Source organism: Sus scrofa, chromosome 3, assembly GCF_000003025.6.
Source record: "Sus scrofa isolate TJ Tabasco breed Duroc chromosome 3, Sscrofa11.1, whole genome shotgun sequence".
Taxonomy (NCBI): domain Eukaryota; kingdom Metazoa; phylum Chordata; class Mammalia; order Artiodactyla; family Suidae; genus Sus; species Sus scrofa.
The window spans coordinates 56,079,158-56,105,163 of record NC_010445.4 but is presented as its reverse complement, the minus strand read 5'-3'; the positions used below and the strand labels follow the sequence as shown (position 1 = coordinate 56,105,163).

Sequence of the window (26,006 nt, the reverse complement as noted above, 5' to 3'; positions counted from 1 at the left end):
CTGAGGCAAAGGAAGTGTCAGCTGAAGACCCTGTCTCTGATTTGTGTGAAGCAGTCATTCTCCAGGTTTGGCTGCCAAGGCCTGCAGGCCAGAGGAGCAAGGGTAGCTCTCTGGAGAGGTGGAGGGTCAGGGATGGAGGGGCTCAGGTGGGCTCTCATTGCACATGGAAACTTCATGTGAATTAGGCAAAGTACCCCTTCCTGGACAGCAGCCCCCACCTGCGCCCTGGGCTGGGTGCACTGGTTCAGGGACCAGCTGGTACCTGTAACCATAGGACAAGGAGAGCAGTATCTGGCTGGGATGACTCATCAGCCTGATGCCTGGAATAAAAAGATATTGAGGCCACACATTCTGGCTATTGGTAATTTTGACCTCTTTTAATTACCAAGAGCAGTACATGAGAATTCCCTGAGAGGAAAAAACTGACAAAAATATATGAAACATTGGTTTTCAAAGACACTGGACACCAAGCAGCAAAGGCCATTGATCCTTGAGATACAGGAAAATCCAAGGTGAACTCTGATTGTCCTAGCTTAATGCTTTGAGAGTTTCCAGACCACAGTGTAGGGAGAAGGATCCCAGGTAGAGCACAGCAAACTTATAGGTTTAGTATATAGAGCTAAGAGTCCAGGGAGATCAAGACATATAGGCTTCATAGGACCAAGTACCAGAGAAGAGAGAGGTACACAGAGAGAGCATGGTAAATCTTCTAAGAGCCCCCTTGAGATTTCTGCTCAATACTGATAGATCATTCTATGAGGAAATTACCTGAGGCTGGAGAAGATCCTCTGGAAAGAATTAGAAATAAAAAGCTTAGAGCTCACGCAGGGACGCAAACTGTGCCTATTCTCCCCAGCCCAGCTGGAAAAATTTATAAGTCATGGAACACTGGGCAGACTGCTTGGGAAGGTCTTGCCTCAGTAGTGGGAAATGAGTAGCCTTAAACTGAGCTCTGGGCCCTCTTAAGGAATCATCAAAACAAGACATGAAAAGAGAGTTCTTTATAGGTAATTGCATCTCAGAATAATGCTCAAGAAGCTTGATAAGAATCTAAAAACACCCAGTACCCAACAAGGTAAAATTCACAATGACTGGCATCCAATCAAAGATTACTAGATATGAAGAGAAGATGAAAATGCTCCCTTTGTTAAGCAATCAAAACTGACTGGGAAAGGACATAGATGTTAGAATTGGTAGAAAAGGACATTCAGCAGTTCCTGTTGTAGCTCAGTGGGTTAAGAACCCATGTCCATAGTATCTGAGAGGATGTAGGTTCAATGCCTGGACTCTCTCAGTGGCTTAAAGATCTAGTGTTGCTGCAAGCTGTGATGTAGATCACAGATGTGGTTCAGATCTGGTGTTGTCCTGGCTGTGGCATAGGCCTCAGCTTCAGCTCCAGTTCAACCCTTTAGCCTGGGGACTTCCATATGCTGCAGGTGTAGCCTTAAAAAGAAAAAAAAAAAGACATTCAAACAGTTTTTATAACTGTGTTCCACATGTTCAAAACTTAAGTGGAGACAAGGATGTATTTGAAAAAAACACATGTTAAACTTTTAGATGTGAAGAATTTTAGGGAAGAAAACATCTTAGGTGAAAACACGCTGAACAGGATCAGTGGCAAATTAGACAGTGTAGGAAAAAAATATGATCTTGAAGACATACAATAGAAATGATCCAAAATGGGACACACACAGAAAAATAACAATAAATAACAAACTAAATAATAAACAAAAGAACATCAATGGACTTCAATTCAAATGATAAATATACATGCAGATGGAATTCCTGAGGAGAGGGTAGAAAGAGAATCAGAACAATATTTGCAGAAATAAAGGCTGAAAAATTTCCAAATTTGATGAAAACTATGACCTAGAGATCTAAGAAATTCAATGTATGCCAAGTACTAGAAAATGAGGGAAACTGTACCAACAGACATCAGAATCAGTGTGCTGAAAACCAGTAATCAAGAGGAAATATTAAAATCAACCAAAGGAAAAAAAGACAGGTGCAAAGGAGCAAAGATAAGCATGATAGCAGATTTCTTGTTGCAAGTGAAAAGACAGTGGAATAACATCTTTTTTTTTCATTCAAAAAATGGGCAAGACATTTATTATCTGTGCCTCAATTTCTTCATTTGCAAAATTGGGATAATGACAATATCTTTCCAATATGCTGTTGTGAGAATTAAATGAGAAAAAAAATATATAACATTTATAACTATGCTGGCACATAGTTATAAGTAATAATAGCTTAAGAAAAGATTGCTCCATGGAGTTCCTGTTGTGGCTCAGTGGTTAATGAATCTGACTAGGAACCATGAAGTTTTGGGTTCGATCCCTGTCCTCACTCAGTGGGTTAAGGATCTGGCTTTGCCATGAGCTGTGGTGTAGGTTGCCAACACAGCTCAGATCCCGTGTTGCTGTGGCTCTGGTGTAGGCTGGTGGCTACAGCTCCAATTAGACCCCTAGCCTGGGAACCTCCATATGCTTTGGGTGTGGCCCTAGAAAAGACAAAAAAAAAAAAAAAAAAAGAAAGAAGAGATTGCTTCAGAGTTCCTGTTGTGGCTCAGTGGTAACGAACCCAACTAGGATCCATGAGGATGTGGGTTCAATCTCTGGCCTCACTCAGTGGGTTGGGGATCTGGCATTGCTGTGACCTGTGGTGTAGGTCATAGATGCAGCTCGAATCCTGCGTTGCTGTGGCTGTGGCGTAGGCTGGCAGCTGTAGCTCCAATTGGACCCCTAGCCTGAGAACCTCCGTATGCTGCAGGTGTGACCATAAAAAAGCAAAGGAAAAAAGAAAAGATTGCTCCATTTATTTATTCTTTCATTTATTGAATATGTTATATGGCTCTGTGTTAGTGAGTATGATGGCAAGTAAAACAGACATGGAATGGGCACCATTTCTTGCTCAGCAAGGGTAGAAAATCAGATGGACATGAAACTATAATTACCAACTAATGTCATATTACTAAGGAAAAGTATAAGCTTTTGAGGTCTCTGGGGTCCAGAAAAGCCTCACTGAGGAAATAAAATTAGAGCTGATATCTGAGGGTTGAGGAGGCAAGTTAATGTGGTAAAAGGGTGTGAGTGTAAGGGGAAAAATTGTGCTGGGAAAAAGAATAGCATATGCAAAGGCAGGAAAGTACATGGCACTTTAAAAGAATGGGAAAAGATGAGTGTAGCCAGATCTTAGAGTTCGAGTTAGCAACTGGCCTGTGATGAGTCTGGAAAGGTAGGAAAGGACCAGATCAGGTTGGGTCCAAAGTCCATGGTATGAGATGTCAGTTCTCCATTTCAGACCAACAGGAAGCCACTGAAGATTTTAAGAAAGGGAATGATAAGATCAGATTTGCCTTTAGAAAAAAATTGCCTTGGCTACTGTGTGGAAAAAGATTGGAGGGGAGGGACCGAGTGAGGATGAGAGAAGAGAGTTAAGACGTTAGTGCAGACAAGAAATGCCAGAATATTTGCCTAGGATGATAGTGTGTGAAGATCATACTAAGTGGGCAGACCTGAGGAAGAATTCAAATATTGAACGTGGCAGGAGTTGGGAGCAGTTAAGCTGTAGGTGTTAAGGCTAAGTTCCTAGGTGGATAGTGTGCTGAGGGAATCTGGAGGAGGACATTTTCCCAGCCTGCTTTTACATCTTTAAAGCTCTTTATTGTCAAATGAATATTGATAAGGCTAATTAATAACCAGCAAGTGAGACTGCTATAAAGGGCCAGGATTTTGTTTAACTCAAACATCCATTTTCTCATAGGTAGTGAGAGAGCTCTGTATTTTTCCAGACAATGCAAACATAAAAACATCTGCATAAGGATCGTGTGCAACATTTCCATAAATCAGAGTTAAGCCTCCTACTGAAAAACATCCCCAAAAATGTGAGAGAAGAATTATTTCATTAGGATTCTGTAGATGTGGTGCATTTAATTTAGGAATATTATTGGAATGTAATACAAGTTATAATGGAATGTCAGAGCTAGAATAATGTTATTACAAAGTGACTATAGTAAATGAAAATAAAAAAATTCAACTTATCAAGACTTTTAGGATGCAGCAAAAGCAGTGCTTAGAGGGAACTTTATAGCATTGAATACATAAATTAAAAAAGAAGGTAGATTTAAAATTAGTAAGCTTCCACCATAGGAAGCTAGAAAAAGAGGAGCAAATTAAATCCAAAGTACACAGAAGAAAAAAAATTATAAAAATTGGAGCAAAAATCAATGTAGTTGAAAACAAAATAAAAATCAGTAAAGAAAATCGACAAAATCAAAGCTGATTCTGGTTCTTTGAAAAGATCAATCAAATCAATAAGCCTCTAGCCAGGCTAGCTAAGAACAAAAGAGAGAACACACAAATTAGGGGTATCAGAAATGAAGGAGAAAACATCACCAGAGATCCCATATTAAAAGGATAATAAAGGAATATTATGAGTAACTCTGTTCCCACATAGTTGATAACCTAGATGAAAGGCACAAATCCTTCAAATCCACAAATAGAAACAAACAGCCTTAAACACAGGCCTTAAATGAAGCCTTAGACAAGATGGACTTAATAGATATTTATAGGACATTCCATCCAAAAGCAGCAGAATACACATTATTCTCAAGTGCACATCGAACATTATCTAGGATTAATCACATTCTGGGCTATAAATTAAGCCTGGGTAACTTTAAGGAAACTAAAATCATAGCAAGTGTCTTTTTCGACCATAACACCAAACAACTGGAAATTTAACAACAAGAAAAAAACTGCAAAAACCACAAACATGTGGAGACTCAACAACATGCTGCTAAACAACCAATGGATCACTGAAGAAATCAAAGAGGAAATTAAAACTAACTAGAAGCAAATGACAACAAAGATAGGACACTCCAAAACCTATGGGATGCAGCAAAAGCCATTCTTAGAGGAAAGTTTATAGCAATACAAGCCCACCTCAGGAAACAAGAAAAAGCTCAAATAAACAAGCTAACTTTACATCTAAAGCAGCTCGAGAGAGAAGAATAGACAAGACCTAATGTCAGTAGAAGGAAAGAAATCATAAAGATCAGAGCAGAAATCAATGAAATAGAAACAAAGAAACCCATAGAAAAGATCAATGAAATGAAAAGCTGGTTCTTTGAAAAGATCAACAAAATTGATAAACCCTTAGCCAGACTTATCAAGAAAAAAAAGAGAGAGGACTCAAATCAGTAAAATTAGAAATGAAAGAGGAGAAATAACAACAGACGTCACAGAAATACAAAGGATCATAAGAGACTACTATATGCTACCATATGCCAATAAAACAGAAAACCTAAAAGAAATGGACAGATTCTTAGAAAAGTACAATCTTCCAAGACTAAACCAAGATTAAATAGAAAAGGTGAACAGACCAATCACAAGTACTGAAATTGAAACTGCAATTAAAAAACTTCCAACAAACAAAAGTCTAGGACCAGATGGCTTCACAGGCGATATCTATCAAACATTTAGAGAAGCGCTAACAACTATTCTTCTGAAACTCTTCCAAAAAAATGCAGAGGAAGGGATACTCCCAAACTCATTTTATGAGGCCACCATCACCCTGGTACCAAAACCAGACAAAGATACCACAAAAAAAGAAAACTACAGGCCAATTTCAGTGATGAACAGCAATGCAAAAATCCTCAACAAAATACTAGCAAACTGCATCCAACAATACATTAAAAGGATTGCACATCGTGATCAAGTGGGATTTATCCCAGGGTCACAAGGGTTCTTCAATATCCAAAAAACAATGTGTGATACACCACATTAACAAAGTGAAAAATAAAAACCATATGATCCTCTCAAAAGACGCAGAAAAAGCCTTTGACAAAATCCAACACCCATTTCTGAAAAATCCCTTCAGAAAGTGGGCACAGCAGGAACCTATCTCAACATAATAAAGGCCACATATGACAAACCCACAGCGAACACCATTGTCAATGGTGAAAAGCTGAAAGAATTCCCGCTGAGATCAGGAACAAGACAAGGATGTCTGCTCTCGCCACTACTCTTCAACATCGTTTTGGAAGTCCTAGCCACAGCAATCAGAGAAGTAAAAGAGATAAAGGGAATCCAAATTGGAAAGGAAGAAGTAAAACTATCCCTATTTGCAGATGACATGATACTATACCTAGAGAATCCTAAAGACTCTACCAGAAAACTGTTAGGGCTCATCAATGAAACTAGCAAAGTCGCAGGACACAAAATTAATACACAGAATTTGACTGCATTTCTATATACTAACAACAAAAGATCAGAAAGAGAAATTAGGGAAGCAATCCCATTTACCATCACATCCAAAAAAAAAAAAAAAAAAAAAAAAACTTGGGAATAAACCTACCTAAAGAGACAAAAGACCTGTATTCTGAAAACTCTAAGACACTGATGAAAGAAATCAAAGATGACACAAATAGATGGAAAGGTGTACCATGCTCTTGGAGTGGAAGAGTCAATATTATCAAAATGACTATACTACCTAAGGCAATCTACAGATTCATTGCAATTCCTATCAAATTACCAAGGACATTTTTCACAGAACTTGAACAAAATATTTTAAAGTTTTTTTGGAAACACAAAAGACCCAGAATAGCCAAAGACATCCTGAACAAGAAAAATGGAGCAGGAGGAATCAGACTCCCTGACTTCAGACTATACTACAAAGCAACAGTCATCAGAACCATATGGTACTGGCGCAAGGACAGAAATATAGATCAGCGGAACAGGATAGAAAGCCCAGAATAAAACCCACACACTTACAGCAAACTAGTCTATGACAAAGGAGGCAAGGATATACAGTGGAGAAAAGACAGCCTGTTCAATTAGTGGTGCTGGGAAAACTGGACAGCCACATGGAAAAGAATGAAATTAGAATACTCCCTAACACCATACACAAAAATCAACTCCAAATGGATTCAAGACCTAGATATAAGACCAGACACTATAAACCTCTTAGAGGAAAACATAGGCCAAACACTCTCCAACATAAATGACAGAAACATCTTCTCAGATCCACCTCTGAGAGTAATGACAGTAAAAACAAAAATAAACAAATGGGACCTAATTAAACTTACATGTTTCTGCACAGCAAAGGAAACCCTAAACAAACGAAAAGACAACCCACAGAATGGGAGAAAATCTTTGCAAATGAATGGACTGACAAGGGATTCATCTCCAAAATTTATAAACACCTCCTACTGCTCAATACCAAAAAAAACAAACAACCCCATCAAAAAATGAGCAGAAGATCTAAACAGACAATTATCCAAAGAAGACATACAGATAGCCGCAAAACACATGAAAAGATGTTCAGCATCACTCATTATTAGGGAAATGCAAATCAAAACCACTATGAGGTACCACTTTACAGCAGCCAGATTGGCCATCATCAAAAAGTCTACAAACAATAAGTGCTGGAGAGGATGTATGTGGAGCAAAAGGAATCCTATTACACTGTTGGAGGGATTGTAAATTGGTGCAACCACTGCGGAAAACAGTATGGAGATTCCTCAGAAAACTAAAAATAAAACTACCATTTGATCCAGCAATCCCACTCCTGAGCATCTATCCAGAGAAAACCATGACTCGAAAAGACACATGTACTTCAGTGTTCATTGCAGCACTATTTGCAATAGCCAAGACAGGAAACATCCTAAATGTCCATCAATAGAGGAGTGGATCCAGAAGATGTGGTACATATACACAATGGAATATTAACCAGCCATTAAAAGGAATGAAATACCGGCATTTTTAGCAACATGGATGGACCTAGAAATTATCATGCTAAGTGAAATCAGCCATACAATGAGACACCAACATCAAATGCTTTCACTGACATGTGGAATCTGAAAAAAGGACAGATTGAACTTCTTTGCAGAACAGATACTGACTCACAGACTTTGAAAAACTTATGGTTTCTGAAAGAGACAGTTTGGGAGGTGGGGTGATGCGCTGAGGGTGTGGGATGGAAATCCTATAAAATTGGATTGTGATGATCATTGTACAACTATAAATGTAATAAATTCATTAAGTAATAAAAAAAGCTGATTTTGGTTCTTTGAAAAGATCAATCAAGTCAATAAGCCTCTAGCCAGGCTAGCTAAGAACAAAAGAGAGAACACACAAATTAGGGGTATCAGAAATGAAGGAGTACACATCACCAGAGATCCCATATTAAAAGGATAATAAAGGAATATTATGAGTAACTGTTCCCACATAGCTGATAACCTAGATGAAAGGCATAAATCTTTCAAATCCACAAGGAGAAACAGTCTTAATTGGCTTGTACCTATTAAAGAAGTTGAATTAATAACAAATAACTATCCATAACAGAAAGCATCAATCCCACCAAGAGATAACTGACTCATATGAAAGTGATCCTCTATAAAATTAACAACTGATTTATCATCAGACATCATGGAGGCCAGAGGTAGTGGGATGAAATATTCAAAGTGATGAAAGAAAAAGTCTGCCAACCAACAATACTCTATCTGGCAAAACTACCCATTAAAAGGAAGGAGAAATTAAGATATTCAAGATAAAAACTGAGAGATTTCATGGCTAGCAAACTTGCCCTATAAAAAATAATAAAGCAAGTCTTTAAGGTTAAAATAAAAGGATATTACAGAGTAACATGATATCCACATGATAAAGACAACTACATGGGTAAATATAAAAAACAGTATAAATGTAGTTATTGTTTGTAACTTTTTTCTCCTATTTGATTTAAAAGATAACTGCACATAGAAGTCATTATAAGTCTGTGTTGATGGACATATAATATATAAAGATATAATATATGTGAATAACAGCACAAAGAAGGGGGAGAATGATACCATACAGGTAAAAACATTTTGTGTGCTATTGAAGTTGATTTGGCATTAATACAAACTAGATTGTGATAATTTAGAGTGTTAAGTGTAATCTGGAGAGCAGCCACTAAAAACATACCTCAGAAATTTACTAAAAGAAATGCCCAGGGAATTAAAATGGTATACTAGAAAATATCTTTTTAACAGAAAAGAAGGCAGTAATAGAGGAACAAAAAAAGATTCAAGATGTATAGAAAACAAATAGCATTTATTTCTGTTTCTTTGGGAGACTGACCTGAGTTTGTATGGTTGATGTCAGGGAATGTTTTGCCTATGTTCTCTTCCAGGAGTTTGATGGTGTCTTGTCTTACATTTAAGTCTTTCAGCCATTTTGAGTTTATTTTTGTGCATGGTGTGAGGGTGTGTTCCAGTTTCATTGATTTGCATGCAACTGTCCAGGTTTCCCAGAAATACTTGCTGAAAAGACTGTCTTTTTCCCATTTTATGTTCTTGCCTCCTTTGTCAAAGATTAATTGACCATAGGTGTCAGGGTTTATTTCTGGGTTCTCTATTCCGTTCCATTGGTCTGTAGGTCTGTTTTGGTACCAGTACCACATTGTCTTGATGACTGTGGCTTTGTAATGTTGCCTGAAGTCTGAGAGGGTTATGCCTCCAGCTTAGTTTTTGTTTCTCAGAATTGCTTTGGCAATTCTTATTTTTTTGTGGTTCAATATAAATTTTTGGATTGTTTGTTCTACTTCTGTGAAAAATGTCATGAGTAATTTGATAGAGATTGCATTGAATCTGTAGATTGCTTTGGGTAGTATGGCCATTTTTACAATATTAATTTTTCCAACCCAGGATCATGGAATAGCTTTTCATATCTTTATATCATCCTTAATTTCCTTGATTAATGTTTTATAGTTCTCAGCATATTAAATCCTTTACCTCCTTGTTCAGGTGTATTCCCAGGTATTTGATTTTTTGGGGTGCAATTTTAAAGGGTATTGTATTTCTGTATTCCTTTTCTAATATTTCATTGTTAGTATACAGAAATGCAACTGATTTCTGAATGTTAATCTTATATCCTGCTACTTTGCTGAATTTGTTGATCAGTTCAAGTAGTTTTTGAGTGGAGTCCTTAGGGTTTTCTAGATATAGTATCATGTCACCTGCATACAGTGACAGTTTGATCTCTTCTCTTCCTATTTGGATGCCTTTTCTTTCCTTTTTTTTTTTTTTTGTCTGATTGCTGTGGCTAGGACTTCCGGTACTATATTGAATAACAATGGTGAGAGTGGGCATCCTTGTATTGTTCCAGATTTTAATGGGAAGGCTTTCAGCTTTTCTAGAAATAAAAGTAAAAATAAACCAATGGGACCTAATCAAACTGACATGCTTCTACACAGCAAAGGAAACCAAAAAGAAAACAAAAAGACAACTCACAGAATGGGAGAAAATAGTTTCAAATGATGTAGCTGACAAGGGCTTAATCTCTAAAATATACAAACAACTTCTATAACTCAACAGCAGAAAAGCCAACAACCCAATGGAAAAATGGGCAAAAGACCTGAATAGACATTTCTCCAAGAAGATATACGGATGGCCAACAAGCACATGAAAAATAGCTCAACATCACTGATTATAAGAGAAATGCAAATCAAACCTACCATGAGATACCACCTCACACCAGTCAGAATGGCCATCATTAATAAGTCGACAAATAACAAATGCTGGAGGGGGTGTGGAGAAAAGGGAACCCTCCTGCACTGTTGGTGGGAATGTAAGCTGGTACAACCACTATGGAGAACAGTATGGAGGGACCTTAGAAAACTATACATAGAACTACCATATGACCCAGCAATCCCACTCTTGGGCATATATCCGGACAAAACTTTCCTTAAAAAAGACACATGCACCTGCGTGTTCACTGAAGATCTATTCAATAGCCAAGACATAAAAACAACCCAAATGTCCATTAGATGATTGGATTCGGAAGAGGTGGTATATATACACAACGGAATACTACTCAGCCACAAAAAAGAACAAAATAATGCCTTTTGTAGCAACATGGATGGAACTAGAGACTCTCACACTGAGTGAAGTAAGTCAGAAAGGCAAATACCATATGATATCACTTATATCTGGAATCTAATATATGGCACAAATGAACCTTTCCACAGAAAAGAAAATCCTGGACTTGGAGAATAGACTTGTGGTTGCCGAGGGGGATGGAGTGGGATGCATTGGGAGCTTGGGGTTAATCGGTGCAGACTATTGCCTTTGGAATGGATTAGCAATGAGATCCAGCTGTGTAGTACTGGGAACTATGTCTGGTCACTTATGATTGAGAATGATAATATGCGAAAATAGAATGTGTACATGTATGTGTTTCTGGGTCACCATGCTGTACAGTAGAAAAAGAATAATGTATTGGGGAAATAAAAAAGAAAACAAATAGAAAAAGAGGTAAACCCTATCATACTTACTGTATTAATAAAAATGAATTAACACTTCTATTAAACAGCAGAGATAGGCAGGATAGATTTTAAAAATTATCCAACAGTATGCTGTCTTTGAAATTCACATTTTAGATTGAAAGACACAAACAGGACGTAAGTCAAGGATGGAAAAAGATATATCATACAAATAGTAACAATCAAAGTGCAGAAGTGGCTGTTCTAATTTCAGATGAAATAGACTATAAAACAAAAAGCTTTTACAGAGGAACATTTAATAATAATAAAAGGGTCAGTTTATTAAGAGGGCATAACAGTCATAAACATATATTCACTTAACAGATCTTCAAGATCTGTGGAGCAAAAACTGATGAATTGAAAGGAGAAATAGTCCAGCAATAACAGCTGAAGACTTCAATATCCTACTTCAATAATGAATGGAATAACCAGGCAAATGATCAATAAGGAAATATAAAACTTTAATAACACAATAAACCAAATAGACCTAAAAGATATATATCAATATCTGTACCATGTAACAGCAGTAGAACATACATTCTTTTCAAATGCACCCATATTATTCTCTAGAAGAGACCATATATTAGGCCATAAAACAAGTCTAAATAAATTTAAAAGGATTAAAATAATATATTATCTCTGGTGATGCAAGATCAAGAGAGTGGCAAAGATTTTAATTTCTCAAGGGAAACAGATTTGGGTATCTGTCTTTTTTTAATCCCAGTATTCCCACTCTAGTAGGAGTTCCCATTTTCACTACCACATGAATTTCAGGTTCTTAGCCTTAAGTTCCCAAACTCCATTAATCCTTTTCTCATTCCTTAATCTTGATTTTTCCATTTTATACCAAACTTCTTGAATTGGTCTGTGTGTCTCTTGCTGTGCACGTTATCTTTAAAGAAAGTTGCCTGTAGTATGTCTTGCCTTTTTCACTGGTCCTCACTGATTTTCAGTTATTTTAAATGTCATTTTAGCTGTAGACATATGAAAATGTGGCTTTTGAAATTCTTCTCTTGGACTCTGTCCTCTGCTGGTGGTTCTACATAGCCTTCACACAGGTTCGTCACTTATGATGACATCTCAGTGTCATCATTCCTTATCTCAGTGTCTGGTTGCAAGTGTCATCAGAAAGTCACCATTCCTCCTGCAGCTGCCTCATCCACAGCCTACCTTAAAAGTAATTTTTTAAAGCTTCCCTCTTTCAGAATCACAGAAGAGAAACATAGAATGATGTCTTTGTTTGTTTGTTTGAACAGCTGCACACCTGCAGCATATGGAAGTTCCTGGGCTAGGGGTCAACTTAGAGCTGCAGCTGCTGGCCTAAGCTAGGCCACAGCCACAGCGATGCCAGATCTGAGCTGCATCTATGACCTACGCCACAGCTTGTAGCATACTGGATCTTAACCCACTGAGCGAGGCCGGGGATTGAAGCTACATCCTCATAGACATTATGTTGGGTTCTTAACCCACTGATCCACAATGGGAACTCCAGAATGATGCCTTTGAGAGGCATTAACTTCTCTCCCACCTCCTGTCCATTATCCATGCTTTATGGTCTTTATTTTTACATCTACTTTGTTTTTGTCTCTTCGTTCATTTAACTTCCTTTTTTTCCTGCTTACACTCCCTGAGGATTATAGGAGTGAGAGAACTCAGGGTTGGAATTATTTTTCTGCTGGTTTGTAAACAAGTTGGGTAAACCAAATTTTTTCTTTTCAATAGAGAGTATACTTTGATTTTTGCAAGCATTACAAGGAGGAAGTAAAAAATCAATTCATGATGTTCCAGGGGAGAAAAGGCCTAGAATTCATTAGGATTCTTTTCCATTCTCCCATGAGTAACAGTTGCATATGCTAGTCATCAGTCCTGAGCTTATTTGACTATCCACTCAGGGCAGACTCCATAGCTGCCCATTTGGACTTGGTCACATATGGGAGATGTGACTTCAGGCATGTCACTGCATCTCCATGTCCCTCTGCTCTCATGTGTTCAACCCCCGGGATGGTCCAGGGAATGTTTACCCTGCTCAGCCTAGTGGGTCAGTTGTGCGGAATATTGGTGGTAATTCTGTCTCTCCATCCTCCTCCACCTGTCTTGCCCCCCTGCCCCAGTGCCAGGCAAACCTGCTCCACCCTGAGTGCTTTCACAAATGTAGACAAACAGAAAATATCAGTCAGCAAGTGCAGCAAACAAGTGTGTAACTGCCTGGAGACAGGCTGTTTCTCCGAGGCTGTCAACATCTGCCTCCAGGTGGACCTCATCCTCTCACCTTCAGAGAACCCTTAGTCCTACCAGCTGGGGCCTGCTGCGCTGGCTCACATGTATGAAACCTCACCCATCTCTCCAGAAGGGGGCTCAGATCTTTTTCCTGACAGTTGCCACGTTCCCTCACCTGTCCCTCCCTCCTCACTTCTCCCTCCCTCCCTTCCTTCCTTCCTTCTTTCCTTCCTTCCACTTCCAGTTTCTTCTGAACTCTTCCCTTTTCAATTAATTCACAGTGCTCTTTTCCTGTGCCACTTCCCACATGGTAGCTAAGAGTTGGTTTAGTGTCTTATGACACCTGTGATAACAGGTTCGTTGCACAGTGTGTACCAAGCCTGTGATCTGTTAAACAAAAGCCTTGCAAAATGTTCTATGTGGAAAGGGTCTGGGCTAAATGACCTCAGGAAATACTGTTTATGCCTCTGCTCTTGGTGAGCCCCACTGCCGATTCCTAAGAAAAGGCCTTCAGTAAAGAACCTGTTGAAACTTTATTTTCAAGCTCCCCAAACTTTTGGGAAAGGAACACTTTCTCTGAGTATTAGTCACTGTTACAGTAGAAGTATATTGTGGAACGTAGTGTGGGAACATTGAACTGGATGCTGTCTGAGAGAGGTTCCAGATCAAGAGCTGTGTATTCATTACCTGATGGTTTCCTTGAAAGCACATGGATCCAGCAAGGCAGAAATGAGATGCCAAACAAATAGCTTTCAGTGGAGGCAATGGGCCTATTAGTCATGGTTCTTCAGAGACACAGAACCAGTAGGAAGTGTATGTGTATGTGTGTGTGTGTGTGTGTGTGTGTGTGTGTGTGTGTGTGTGTACATGTAGAGAGGAATTTAAGAAATTGGCTCACATGACTGTGGCGGCTAGCATGTCCAAAATCTGCAGGGCAGGCCAGCAGGCTGGGGCCCCAGGGAAGACCTGGTATTGCAGTTTGGTCCAAAAGCAGAATTCCCTCTTTCTAAGTGATGTCGGTTTTTTTTCTAATGAGCCTCCAACCAAATAGAGGATACCCAGTCACTATTTGGAGGATATAAGCTTGCTGAAAATCTACTGATTTAAGTGTTAATTTCACTTCAGAAACATCATCACAGGGAGTTCCCATCGTGGCTCAGAGGAGATGTATCCAAGTAGTATCCATGAGGATTCAGGTTCAATCCCTGATCTCGCTCAGTGGGTCAGAGATCTGGCATTGCTGTGAGCTGTGGTGTAGATTGCAGATGCAGCTTGGATCTGGTGTTGCTGTCACTGTGGCTTAGGCCAGTAGCTATAGCTCCAATTCCAATTTAACTCCTAGCCTGGGAACTTCCATATGCAGCAGGTGTGGCCCTAAAAAGAAAGAAAAGAAAAAGAAACACCTTCACAGAAACATCTAGAATAATGTTTGACAAATATCTGGATATTGTAGTCTGGCCAAGTTGACACACAGGATGAACCATCACCATGGGGAGGGCAGTTATGGTGGGAAATCCTGGTTGTGGTCCTCTGGGGGAGGAGTGGGCACTGAGAGACTATGTCCAGTTTGTCTAATATATCCATTATTTTTTAGATTCTTTTCACATATAGGCTCTTTGTTTTTTGCCCACTCGGCTGCCCCGGCTACACCAGTGATGTTTCAAAAGCTTTGGCCGGAAGGCCTTACTCATTAAAACATATTCTAAGATTGATAAGTAGGGGAGTTTCCATTATGGATCAGTAAGTTAAGAACCTGACTAGTATCCATGAGGATGCGGGTTCAATCCCTGGTCTCACTCAATGGGTTAAGGATCCGGCATTGCCGTGAGCTGTGGTGTAAGTTGCAGATGAGGCTCAGATCCAGCATTGCTGTGGCTGTGGCATAGGCTGGCAGCTACAGCTTGGATTCAACCCCTAGTCTGGGAACCTCCATATGCCACAGGTGCGGCCCTAAAAAAAAAAAAAAAAAAGTTGTTAGTTAGGACTGGGGACCAGGCAGGTTAATCCCGTGACATGGATGGATCTGCCATGTGATTCTCCTGCCCATAAATGAGAGAAAATCTGTAGCAGTCTGTCACCTGAAGGAGGAAAGCAGTATTATAATCAGGGTGCACTGTGAACTCACATCTCTGTGATAAATGAAGGTATTATCCCGGGCTCCGTGGGTGAGAACTCATGTAACACTTCTAATTAAGATGACTGCTGGGAATGGGAAGGACCCCATAATTGGTGACACTAATGAACAGATGACTCCCTCCCTTCCCCCCACCCCCTCCCAGGGAAAACGAGGCTCAGGTGCTGGTGGTATAACTAGCACTGCACATGCAAAGATTTCCCCTGTCTCTCCTTTCTTCAGCTTTGGGGCACTCTTTGGCTCTTTGGCTTTTTTTCTGTTTGTTTTCAATTTTATCAGTCTAGTTGATTTCTAATGCTATATTAGTTTCAGGCATGTAGCAAACGGATTCAATTGTACATATACATATGTCCATTATTTTTTAGATTCTTTTCACATAGGCTCTTTGTTTTTGCCCACTCGGCTGCCCTTTTTTTCCTTTATGAAGTTCAAGTTGTTTTGGGGTCTTCCCCGCAACTCCTTTTCAGAGGGCGATGGGGAGCCTGCATCCTGCCCTCAGGGTGACTGCTTTGCCTCATCCTGGGTAGAGCTAGGAGTCAAAAATTAGTTTCTGGCTCTTTAAAATCCCTTCTTAGAATTGGTTTGCTCTGTTTTTAGGAAGTTCTTTTGTGATCAGCTTGAGTTCATAACTGATCAAGGGCTCCTGTCTTTTTAAAAGAAAGTGACCCAAGAGCATGTGATAGTGTGTGTTGCTATAGCAACAATTGAATGCAAAGTTTAGTTCCTACTACAACTATTGATCATAAAGAAAGGAGGAAAATAAAGTAAGAATAAAGAGGAGTGGTTCAGTGGGTTAAGGATCTGGCATTGTCACTGCTGTGGCTTAAATCACTGCTATGGCTTGGGTTCAATTCCTGGCCAAGAAACTTCCACATGTTGTGTGTGTAGCAAAAAAAAAAAAAAAAAAAAAAAAAAAGGAAAGAAAGAAAAAAATAGGAGTAAAGAAGAAACAAAGACTTAGAATGTAATCAACAATAATTGGGGAAAAATAGTCACCCAAAGTGTTGCTTCAAAGAAGGTGACCCCACTGACAAAAATGGCTCCAGTTTCCTTTTGCTCTTTCCCTGGGATGTAAGAGAACATGCAGGGGAAGCTAAGGGAAGCCTTTAATTTCAGCCCCCTGCTCAGGGTGACAAGACACTTTATGAATCACATAGAAACAAACTGCTGGCTTTGGGGATGGTGCCCAAAGGGGCTTTTGATGCCAGACTGGTTTAAAATTCAAAAGCCAAAATCAAGCTTCTTTGAGAAGTTCCAGCTCCAGGAGGATCCAGAGTGCGTTATTTACAATTTCTTCTATTAAAATTGATGGACATGGCTCATAGGTAACATTAATGGATGGATCCTTTACATATTATTGAGAAATAATTGGCTCTCGAGTGTTCTATTTCTTCACATATTATTCTAATGGTATATCCCTTTAGATATAGTAATGGGTAACCATAGGTAATATTTTTGTTTCCCCAATAGTGAGAGTGCTACATTTCAATTAAAAGTATAATTTGACTTGAGTATGTCTGATAGAAGCATAAAAGGTGGGATAACCACATTGTAATTGAAAAAGCTCTTTTCATCTTATCCTAGTACTAGACTGCCCAGTATAATGAACTTTGGAAAATCTCAGTGTCCAGATCAGTTAAAACAGAATTGAAAGCACGGGGCCAGGCTTCAGAAGATTCCGTATGCGGGGTTGAGAACCACTGATCAAGTGAAAAGAAACTGTAGGGCCAGTGGGCCTACTGTGTGGTGGTACCTGTTTTAAAAACCACCTCTCTGCCCGGCACCTCCTCCCTGTCCTCCCAAGGCTCTGCTGGTCCCACCCGGGCTAAAAGCTCAGGCTCTTTTGCCTTCCCTCCAGAGGTGTGCAGACAAACATCATCACCCTTTCTCTGGAATAAGAAAGCCCTCATTTATAGCATCCTCTGATTTTCCAATTTTGTAAATGCTCCTGGCGTGGTCAAGTTCACCTTGCCACATGCTACCACTGAGTGTGGAGTCAGGCGGAAAGGTACACAGCCTGCTCTTATGGGCCAGCTTGAGAAACCCATGCTTCCTCTGTGCCCACCCCCTTACCACCCTCTCGCTTAGGTGGCCATAGGGGTTTTGAACCACCTAGGTGAATACTTTGATGTTTGTGAGATAAGCTGGCTCTAGGGTATTCTGCTCAGGTGACACAATACTTCCTTCCACTTAAATAGATAGCCTTTGGAAAACACCAAGGGAATAGGCCTAAGGCTAGGGATATTTGGGCAATTAGCTTTCTTGCTCTACTTGATCCTGTGAACCTCGGGTGAGTCATAGATGCTTCTCCAGGTGCCTGACCTGACATGAGTTTCCTGAGCCTGCGGGATTGAGAGCCAGGCTGTGAATCAGGATCAGCTTACCAGCTTAAGAGGGGTGCCCCTGGGAGGCAGCCTGCCAGCTTTCTCCTGATTTCCGCCTCAATGCAGGTTCTGAGCCCCTGCTTCTCCTCCCCCTCCCTCGGTACAGTGCACTTTCATGTGACTTTATGTATTGAATCAGTTCAGCACACTTAAGAAGGCCACACAGATGCTATCTGCAGGTGAAGAATTCTGCCAAAGCTCGGAGAGGTTAAGTGGGGTGACTCACCCAAGTTTGAGCAACTTTCACAAGCTATTCAGTAGCAGAGCCAGGAATTGAACTTGGAGCCTCCTAAAACACTGCCTTGTCCATCAGCCATCTCCCCTTATGCAAGGGTCCAGTCAACTTAGGTAGTGGTGGGAGTGAAATGAAAAGCAGCAGTTACCAGGAGTTCCTACTGTGGCTTAGCGTTAATGAACCCAACTAGTATCCATGAGGACATGGGTTTGATCTTTGGCCTTGTTTGGTGTGTAAAAGATCAAGCATTGCTGTGGCTGTGGCTGTGGCCGGCAGCCATAGCTGCAATGCCTGGGAACTTCCATATGCCACAGGTGCATCCCTTAAAAAAAAAAAAAGAAAGAAAGAAAGAAAGAAGGAAAGAAAAGTAACATATTCTTGCCTTCCAGTCTTGTGAACTAATTCTCTGCCAGTCCTACTTTGGAAAGCAGACTCCCTGAAACAAATGTGATCTAACAAAAAAACATGTTTCAGCTTGGGAAAAATATTAAGTTGAGGATGATATATAAAAGTCTTGTGTCATATGAATGGCTGATGAACTGTGACTGCAAAATTACCACTAGGAGCAAATGGGTCAAATCCAGAGGATGCCTGGGACTCTGAAAAGTGGCTGCAGAAATATGGTTTGAAAGCCCAGAAGCTGTCATTTTATGACGTCATTGCGGACTGTTCCTTCCGCCATGCTGATGGAATTGTTGATATAAAAGCCAAACCAGAGAACGAGTCTGTGCAGACCAGTGCGGTAAGTGAAGTGAACTCCTGGGTGGGGCTGTGACCTTCCCTGGGTGCCCTGGGGGTGAGGGGCATCAAGGACCAAGGTTGGAACAGAGAAAGTCCAAGGTCAAAAGGCAGCGTGGATGCTGCCTATGAAGAAGGATGCCCCTCTGTTTCCTGCATACATTTCTGTAAATGATACTTGTAGAAGTGGAGATCAAGTATGAGATGGTTTCTAGATATAAGTGAATTGAACAATAATTATACCTAAGCCAGGAGCTGTGCCTTTAGAGATGCAGGCATTATGAGTCTCAGAATTGTTCAACGTTGTTTCAAAAGAAAAGCCCTTTGTTCCCCTGTATTGCCTGGAAGAGAGAAACTGTTGGTGATTATGCCCCCAAAGCAGTCATTTATATGGTCCTCTTGGGTTGTCACTATCTTAAAGCTGTGTTATTCTAGTGACTACCAGCCAGCCTTTAGTGGATTCCCAGGAAATGTGAAATCAGATTCTCTAAGGGGTTTGAGCACAGGAACGGTCTGTATTATAAACTTTTTTGAAAGCGTTGTGACCATGGGCCTGAAAGGAATATAGCTTCTGAAAGTGCTTGACCCTGGCTCGCAGTGGAAGGATAATGATCTGTCGTCGTGGCTCCTAACCTTTGATGTGCATGAGTCACTGGGTTTGAGGCTAGGCCCAAGAATCTGCATTTATAACAACCCCCAGGTGATCCCAAAGCTTCTGGTCCAGGGGCCACACTTTGAGAAACACTGGCCTGTGGAACAGGATCCAGAAGTCTGTCCAAAGTTTAGAATTATGAAAAGACTAAAAGGTATCTCCATATGAAAGAGAAAATCAGGATAAAATGACTATTCTAAATTTGTAAAACTGAAAGAAATCTCTTTTAGTAGGAAGCAAAGGCCCAGGTACATACTGGAGTGATAGCTGAAATGCAAGCCACAGAGCAGACATGCCAGTCATGGCAGCTCAGCAGATTACTGTCAGAAAATCAAGGTCCTCCCCAAATGCAGCGTCCCTTTACGTATTCTCTATGGCTGTGACCAAACGTCAACATCATCACTTCAGTGTGTCTCGGTCCTGCAGAGGTGAAACCCCAGTCTCTTTGACACTCCCATAGGTTGATGGCCGCTGGCTTCCAGAGGAAGGGCTGTATTCTTTGGGGTCACGTTAGCCACGTGATGTTGTTTGTGTTTTTGCCCTTTTACTCCTGTGTGTTTACAGTGAACTGCAAGGAGGAAAATATCACAATCCAATTAGAAAAAAATGCAGAATTGACGCAAGGCTTGTTTCCTGGCTTACATACTGGGATCCAGAGTAATTGCTGCATTGCAGAGAAATCTCATTTGCGGGTTTCCTCCCCCAGCTCTGTTTTCTGATTTTGTAGATATTATTCAGTAATGTTATTAGTTCAGGAAATTGTACATAATTAAATTTGCATTTTTAAAATACATCAGGCCCTGGATATTTAAAAATATTAATTCTTGTCCATTTGAACATAGCTTACTGCATGCTCCCGACAGTGTGGTCTTCTCTGAATACTGATTTTTTCCTTTTCTTTCTTGACAATCTTAAATGACATTTTATGGGGATAGTTTGAAGAATTTGGTATTATAAATGGGGATTTTTAACCTCAAATTTCTGACACTAACAATAATATCGTAAAAGTTGAGAAGTGTGCCATATAGCTATCTTCTTTCACCAATAATGATGAAAAAGGGACAATTTTATTTTTTGTATCTGGGGCTATGCATCTGAAACTGGATTTTTACCTGTGTATATAGTAGAGACAAACCAAGGCTGTGAAATAGGTTGATTATTTAAGGTTTCCCCAGACTCCCACTGAAAAAGACCCCCTAATCTTTTAACTCTAAAAACAGATTTGTAGATATGGATCCAGGAAATTCATTGACATTGAGAAATAAATGACTGAAAAGGCCTTGCTATGTGGCATTTCTAAGATGGGTGCATGGGTGAGGGGAGAGACAAAAATACATTTCTCTTAGGGAATTTCAGGCAAAGTCTAGTAACCTGATATTTTGGGACACTCCTGAAGTCACACTGCATTCATGGCTGCTTATGCTGCTTGAGTCAAAGCCAGCCCTGATGTTCATTTATCCTCTAACAAATATTTACTGAGCCTTCACTATGTACCAGGCAGTGTCATATGTTGGAAAGTGCACTGGATTTGAATGAGAAGATCTGGGTGTTTACGCTACTTTGACCAGTCACTAAATAGGAGCTGTTGAGCAAATCATTGAACCTGTTTGAGTCTTGCCCTGCACATCTGTAAAATGGGTGGTGTCAGGTCTAAATTTGAAAATTGTATGTCTGAGCACCATGCCTGGCACTTAGAAGATGCCCACTAGATGTTACCTTCCTTGTCTTCTTTGTTACAAACATTGTGTGCCAGAAAGGAGCATTTATGGACTGCCTATATGATTTACATACAAGGTTTATCTTGTGCTCTCATATCGCATGTAAGAAAAAGAAGTCCCAGGGCCTCTGAGAGGTTAGATGACTCACCTGAGATCTTGTGGCAAGTGGGGGAGGCAGGGATTGGATTCAGATCTGCTGGGCTCTCAAGGATGTGCTTTTCCCATTTGGACACTCTGCTGCTGGACACCTGAATTTGTGTAACTTACGGTCTGGTGTGTGTCCATCTGGAAATGCACCAGTCACAGTTGGAAAAATGGCATGTGATGGCATTTGGAGTAGGAAGAACGTGGTGAGAGTAGGAGAGAGGATGTTTCCCCTTTCATCTTTGCACTGTGGTAGGGACATGGTTCTCCCCTTACTCCAGCCTTGGGAACACTAGGACTGATCCCATCATGCCCTTCCACCCCGCTTACGTCAGTCACCCCTGGACCCCTGACTCTTCTTCCCTGAGTGGTTCTGGCATCCCTTCTCTGAGCCCCCTCTATTCCTCCACCGTAAATTGTAAATTCCCTCCACCGTGTAAATTCCCTCCACCGTGCCCTCTGAACGTAGAAGTCATCACGGGCCCTCTCAGCCCTATGTGCTCTGAAACGTTCCCTTCACCTGCTTGTCTGCTGCCTCATTCAAGGACCCTGATTTCTTTCTCATCTCCGTGGGCCTGTGCGCTCAGAGGTGGTGGCCACCTCCTTGCTCCTCTTTGCTGTTTCTTGATCATTTGCTGTTTCTTGATCATTCTCCCTCCCTCACCATCAAGAGTGGTGTGCTTGATGCATTTATAAACTGGTTGGATGAGTGATAAAGACAGACCTTTGCAAAGCTCTTTGTGGGAAGACTTTGTCCTTGGGCTAGTTCTCTATGTCCAGGAGAGGGTGCTATATGTGGAATGGGGTTCTCTGCTGCTTTTCTTCATTTGGGGCTGGGAGTAACGATGGAAGGCTGTTGCAGATGTCTCAAGTTCCACCTCATGTAGATCTCTCAGACTCTCTAGTCCACTAGGAACTCTTTCTTCTTTGCCAGAACTTGCCTAGTCATTACTGTCTCAACCCAGGCCCAGGCACTGGGTGTCTAGTGCTCTGCATTGCTACTTACTTTGTGTTTGTGCATGTGTGTCTGTGTCTGTGTCTGTGTATGCAAATAGTTGTCTCTCTGCTGGAAACATTAGCTTCTCTGGGACACAAGTGAACTGCACCTGTCTTTTTGACCATCATTCATGACATCAAGCACAGGGCTCCACTTGGAGCAGGCCCTGGTGTATGTTTGGTTAAACCAACTGTTGCATGGTTTTATGGTGGGAGTGAGACCGGGAGCTGAATAAATTAGGCAAAAGTGGAGGTGCCATCTGGGGGCTTTTCTTCTTGGAATGGTTTCTGAGTGGCTTCTGTCCTTTGTCTTTTCCTTAGGAGACCAACAAGAAGACAGTCCATGCGAAATACTGCAGCAGATTTGTCCATGCTCCCTGGAAGGATGGGAGCTTGGTCCATGTCTGCATTACCAAGGAGAAGTACACGTGGTACAGTGAGAGAGTTCATGCAGTCCTGGCTCAGATCCAAAGGAGGTTGGTGTATTTGCATGAGGGTACAAGTATCCCGTCTCTCTCAAAATTCAAATCTGCTTGACATCTTGATACAGCTCACCAAGAGAAATGGCCTTTAGGTATTGTTACATCAGGATTGCCATCTGATGGTTTGCTGGTGGCCTAATTGTTAATATTAAAAGGGGATGTTTGGATGCATATTCTGGGCCACTTTGATGCCATTGCAGACTTTGAAAAACAACAAAGATGTAGTTATCATGTTGATGGTACATCACTGTTGGAGGCAAAAGAACACTTCTGCTTATGTCTTGCATGTTTTTATGGGCCTCATGTGTGTAGCAGACTGTATTACACCTGTCCTCTGGACTCTTGAATATTACATTTCCAGGCAGCTCTTACAATGCTATGAAAAATTTGAGTACAATGGAATAATAGATATATTTTAGAAATCAGCTAAAAGTAACTTCATGTGATTCCTCTCAACACTTTTGGTTCTTAAAATCTGGTAGTGCTTGTAAATGCTTATATTTAATTTTATAAAAAATTTTCCTCTGAGTACTACTCTAGCTGTCTCTCACAAGTTTTGATACATTGTATATTATTTCATTCACCTCAGAATATTTTCTTATTCCTCTTTGATTTCTTCTTTGTCCAAGGGGTTATTTAGATATGTGTTGTGTTCTTATATGTAAATTTTGTATCTGTGGATTTTCCTGACAGCTCTTAATTTCACTGTGGGCAGAGAAATACTGTATAATTTTTATTCTTACAAATTTTTTGAGAGAGTTCCCATCGTGGCTCAGCAGAAATGAACCTGACTAGCATCCATGAGGATGCAGGTTCAATCCATTGCCTTGCTTGGTAGGTTAAGGATCTGGCATTGCCTTGAGCTGTGGTGTAGGTCAAAGATGCAGTTTGGTCCCAGCATTGCTGTGGCTGTGGCATAAGCCAGCAGCTACAGCTCCAATTCGATTTTAGCCTGGGAACCTCCGTATACTACAGGTACAGCCTAAAAAAGCAAAAAACCCCAAAAAGAAACAAAACAAAACAAAACAAAACAAAATTTATTCAGATTTTTTTTTTTTTTTGGCTCAGAATATGAAGGAGAAAAACCACTTTTGGCTCAGAATATGAAGGAGAAAAACCACTGTTGAGAGCAGTGTACTGTAAATATCTCAGCTTAAGTCAGTTGATAGTATTATATGAGTCTTCCATATTATTACTGACTTTCTGTTTAATTGTTCTATAAATCATTGAGAGAAGAGTGCTGAATTCACCAACTGTAGTTGTGGATTTGTCCAGTTCCCCCTTCAGTTCCATCATTTTTTTTCCTTCAGGCATTTTGAAACTTGATTAGTAGTTACATGTACATTTAGGATTGTTATGTCCTCTTTATGAATCAACTCCCTTATTATTATGAAATGTCCCTTTTTATCTTTGATAATATTCTTTGTTATGAAATCTGCTTTGGCTAATATCAGTGTAGGTATTAAATACCAGCTTTCTTCTGATTGTTTTCTGCATGATTTGTCTTTTTTTTTAATCCTTTTACTTTTACCTATTTCTTATATTAAAATAGGCTTCTTGTAGACAGAATATATAAGGGTATTATTTTTAATCCAATCTAACAATCTCTGTCTTTTTGTTGGAATGTTAAGATTATTTAATATGATTATTGATTTGGTTGGATTTAAACCTAAGATCTTGCTATTTGTTTTCTATTTGTCTCACCTGTTCTTTATTCCCTTTCTATTCTTTTTCTGGTTTGTTTTGTTTGAATATTTTTTATGATTCCTTTTTATCTCCACTATCGGCTTATTAACTCTACCTCTGTTTTGACTGTGTTAGCATTTATAATATACATCTCAAATTTATCATAGTCTACCTTCAAATAATGTTCTATCACTTCATGTAAATAATAATAATAATAAAAAAACTCTTCCAGGAGTTCCTGTCATGGCTCAGCAGTTAACGAACCCCACTAGTATATAAGAGGATGCGGGTTCTATCCCTGGCCCCAATCAGCCAGTTAAGGATCTGGCATTGCTGTGAGCTGTGGTGTATGTTGCAGATGCAGCTCGGATCTGATGTTGCTGTGGCTGTGGTGTAGGCTGGCAGCTGCAGCTCCTTTTAGACCCCTAGCCTGGGAATCTCTGTATGCTGCTGGTGCAGCCCTAAAAAGACAAAAAAAAAAAAAAAAAAAGATTATTTTCTATACCACTAAATTTTATTATATTATGATGTGCCTTGGGGTTTTTTTTTTTTCTTCTGTTTTGTTTCTTTGAATTTCTCATGTCCGTAGATATATTGTATTGTCTCAAAATTGGAAACACTATGTCTTCAAATATTTTTCTGTCCCACTTTCCCTCTCCTTAGTCTCTAATTACATGTTAGACTCCTTGATATTGTTCCATGGGTTGCTTATTTTCTATTATATTTTTTAGCCTTTTTCTCTCTGAAATTTTTACTATTTCTATGTCTTTCTTAAAGTTCCCTGATCTTTTCTTCTGCTGGTGTGTACTTTACTGTTAATAGTATGCAGTTATTGTGTATCTCTAGAAGTTTCCTCGGGGGCTTTTTTAAAAAAATATATCTTCCATTTCTCTTGCCATTCTGCTCTTACTTTATCTTCTTGAACATATGGATTATGTTTATAATATCTACATAACATTCTTTTCTGCTAATTCTATCATCTGTGTCATTTTGAGGTCCTTTTCTGTTGATCTGTTTCTTCTGGTTGTAGATCATTTATTCCTGCTTCACTGTGTGCCTAGTAATTTTCCACTGGATTCCAGACATTTTGAATTTTACATTGTTGGGTGCGGATTTGGTTGTATTTTTTACGTGTGACTTGTGATGCAGTTGAGTTACTTGGCATCACTTTGATCGCTCTAGGACTTGCTTTTATGTTACATTAGCATAGGTGCAGGGAAGCCTTTAGTCCAGGGCTATTTTGGTCCTGTGATTAAGACAGTACCCTAGTGAGGACTCTGCTTGATGCCACATGCATTGTGGAGGCTGTTCCACTCTGGTTG

At 40.0% G+C, this 26,006-nt stretch overlaps 1 protein-coding gene across 13 annotated transcripts in view; it reads left to right on the top strand.

Annotated features, from left to right (window-relative positions):
• The window catches only part of VWA3B (von Willebrand factor A domain containing 3B), a 224,064-nt gene that overhangs the window by 68,434 nt on the left and 129,624 nt on the right, over nucleotides 1-26,006 (top strand). For all 13 annotated transcript variants that reach the window (XR_002342532.1, XM_021087236.1, XM_021087240.1 and 10 more), the window contains 2 exons: nucleotides 18,832-19,010; nucleotides 22,838-22,992. Coding sequence is in view for 12 of the 13 variants with exons in the window: in XM_021087236.1 (XP_020942895.1) it covers nucleotides 18,832-19,010; nucleotides 22,838-22,992 (334 nt within the window). In the remaining variant the exon portion in view is untranslated. The remainder of the gene's footprint in view (nucleotides 1-18,831; nucleotides 19,011-22,837; nucleotides 22,993-26,006) is intronic.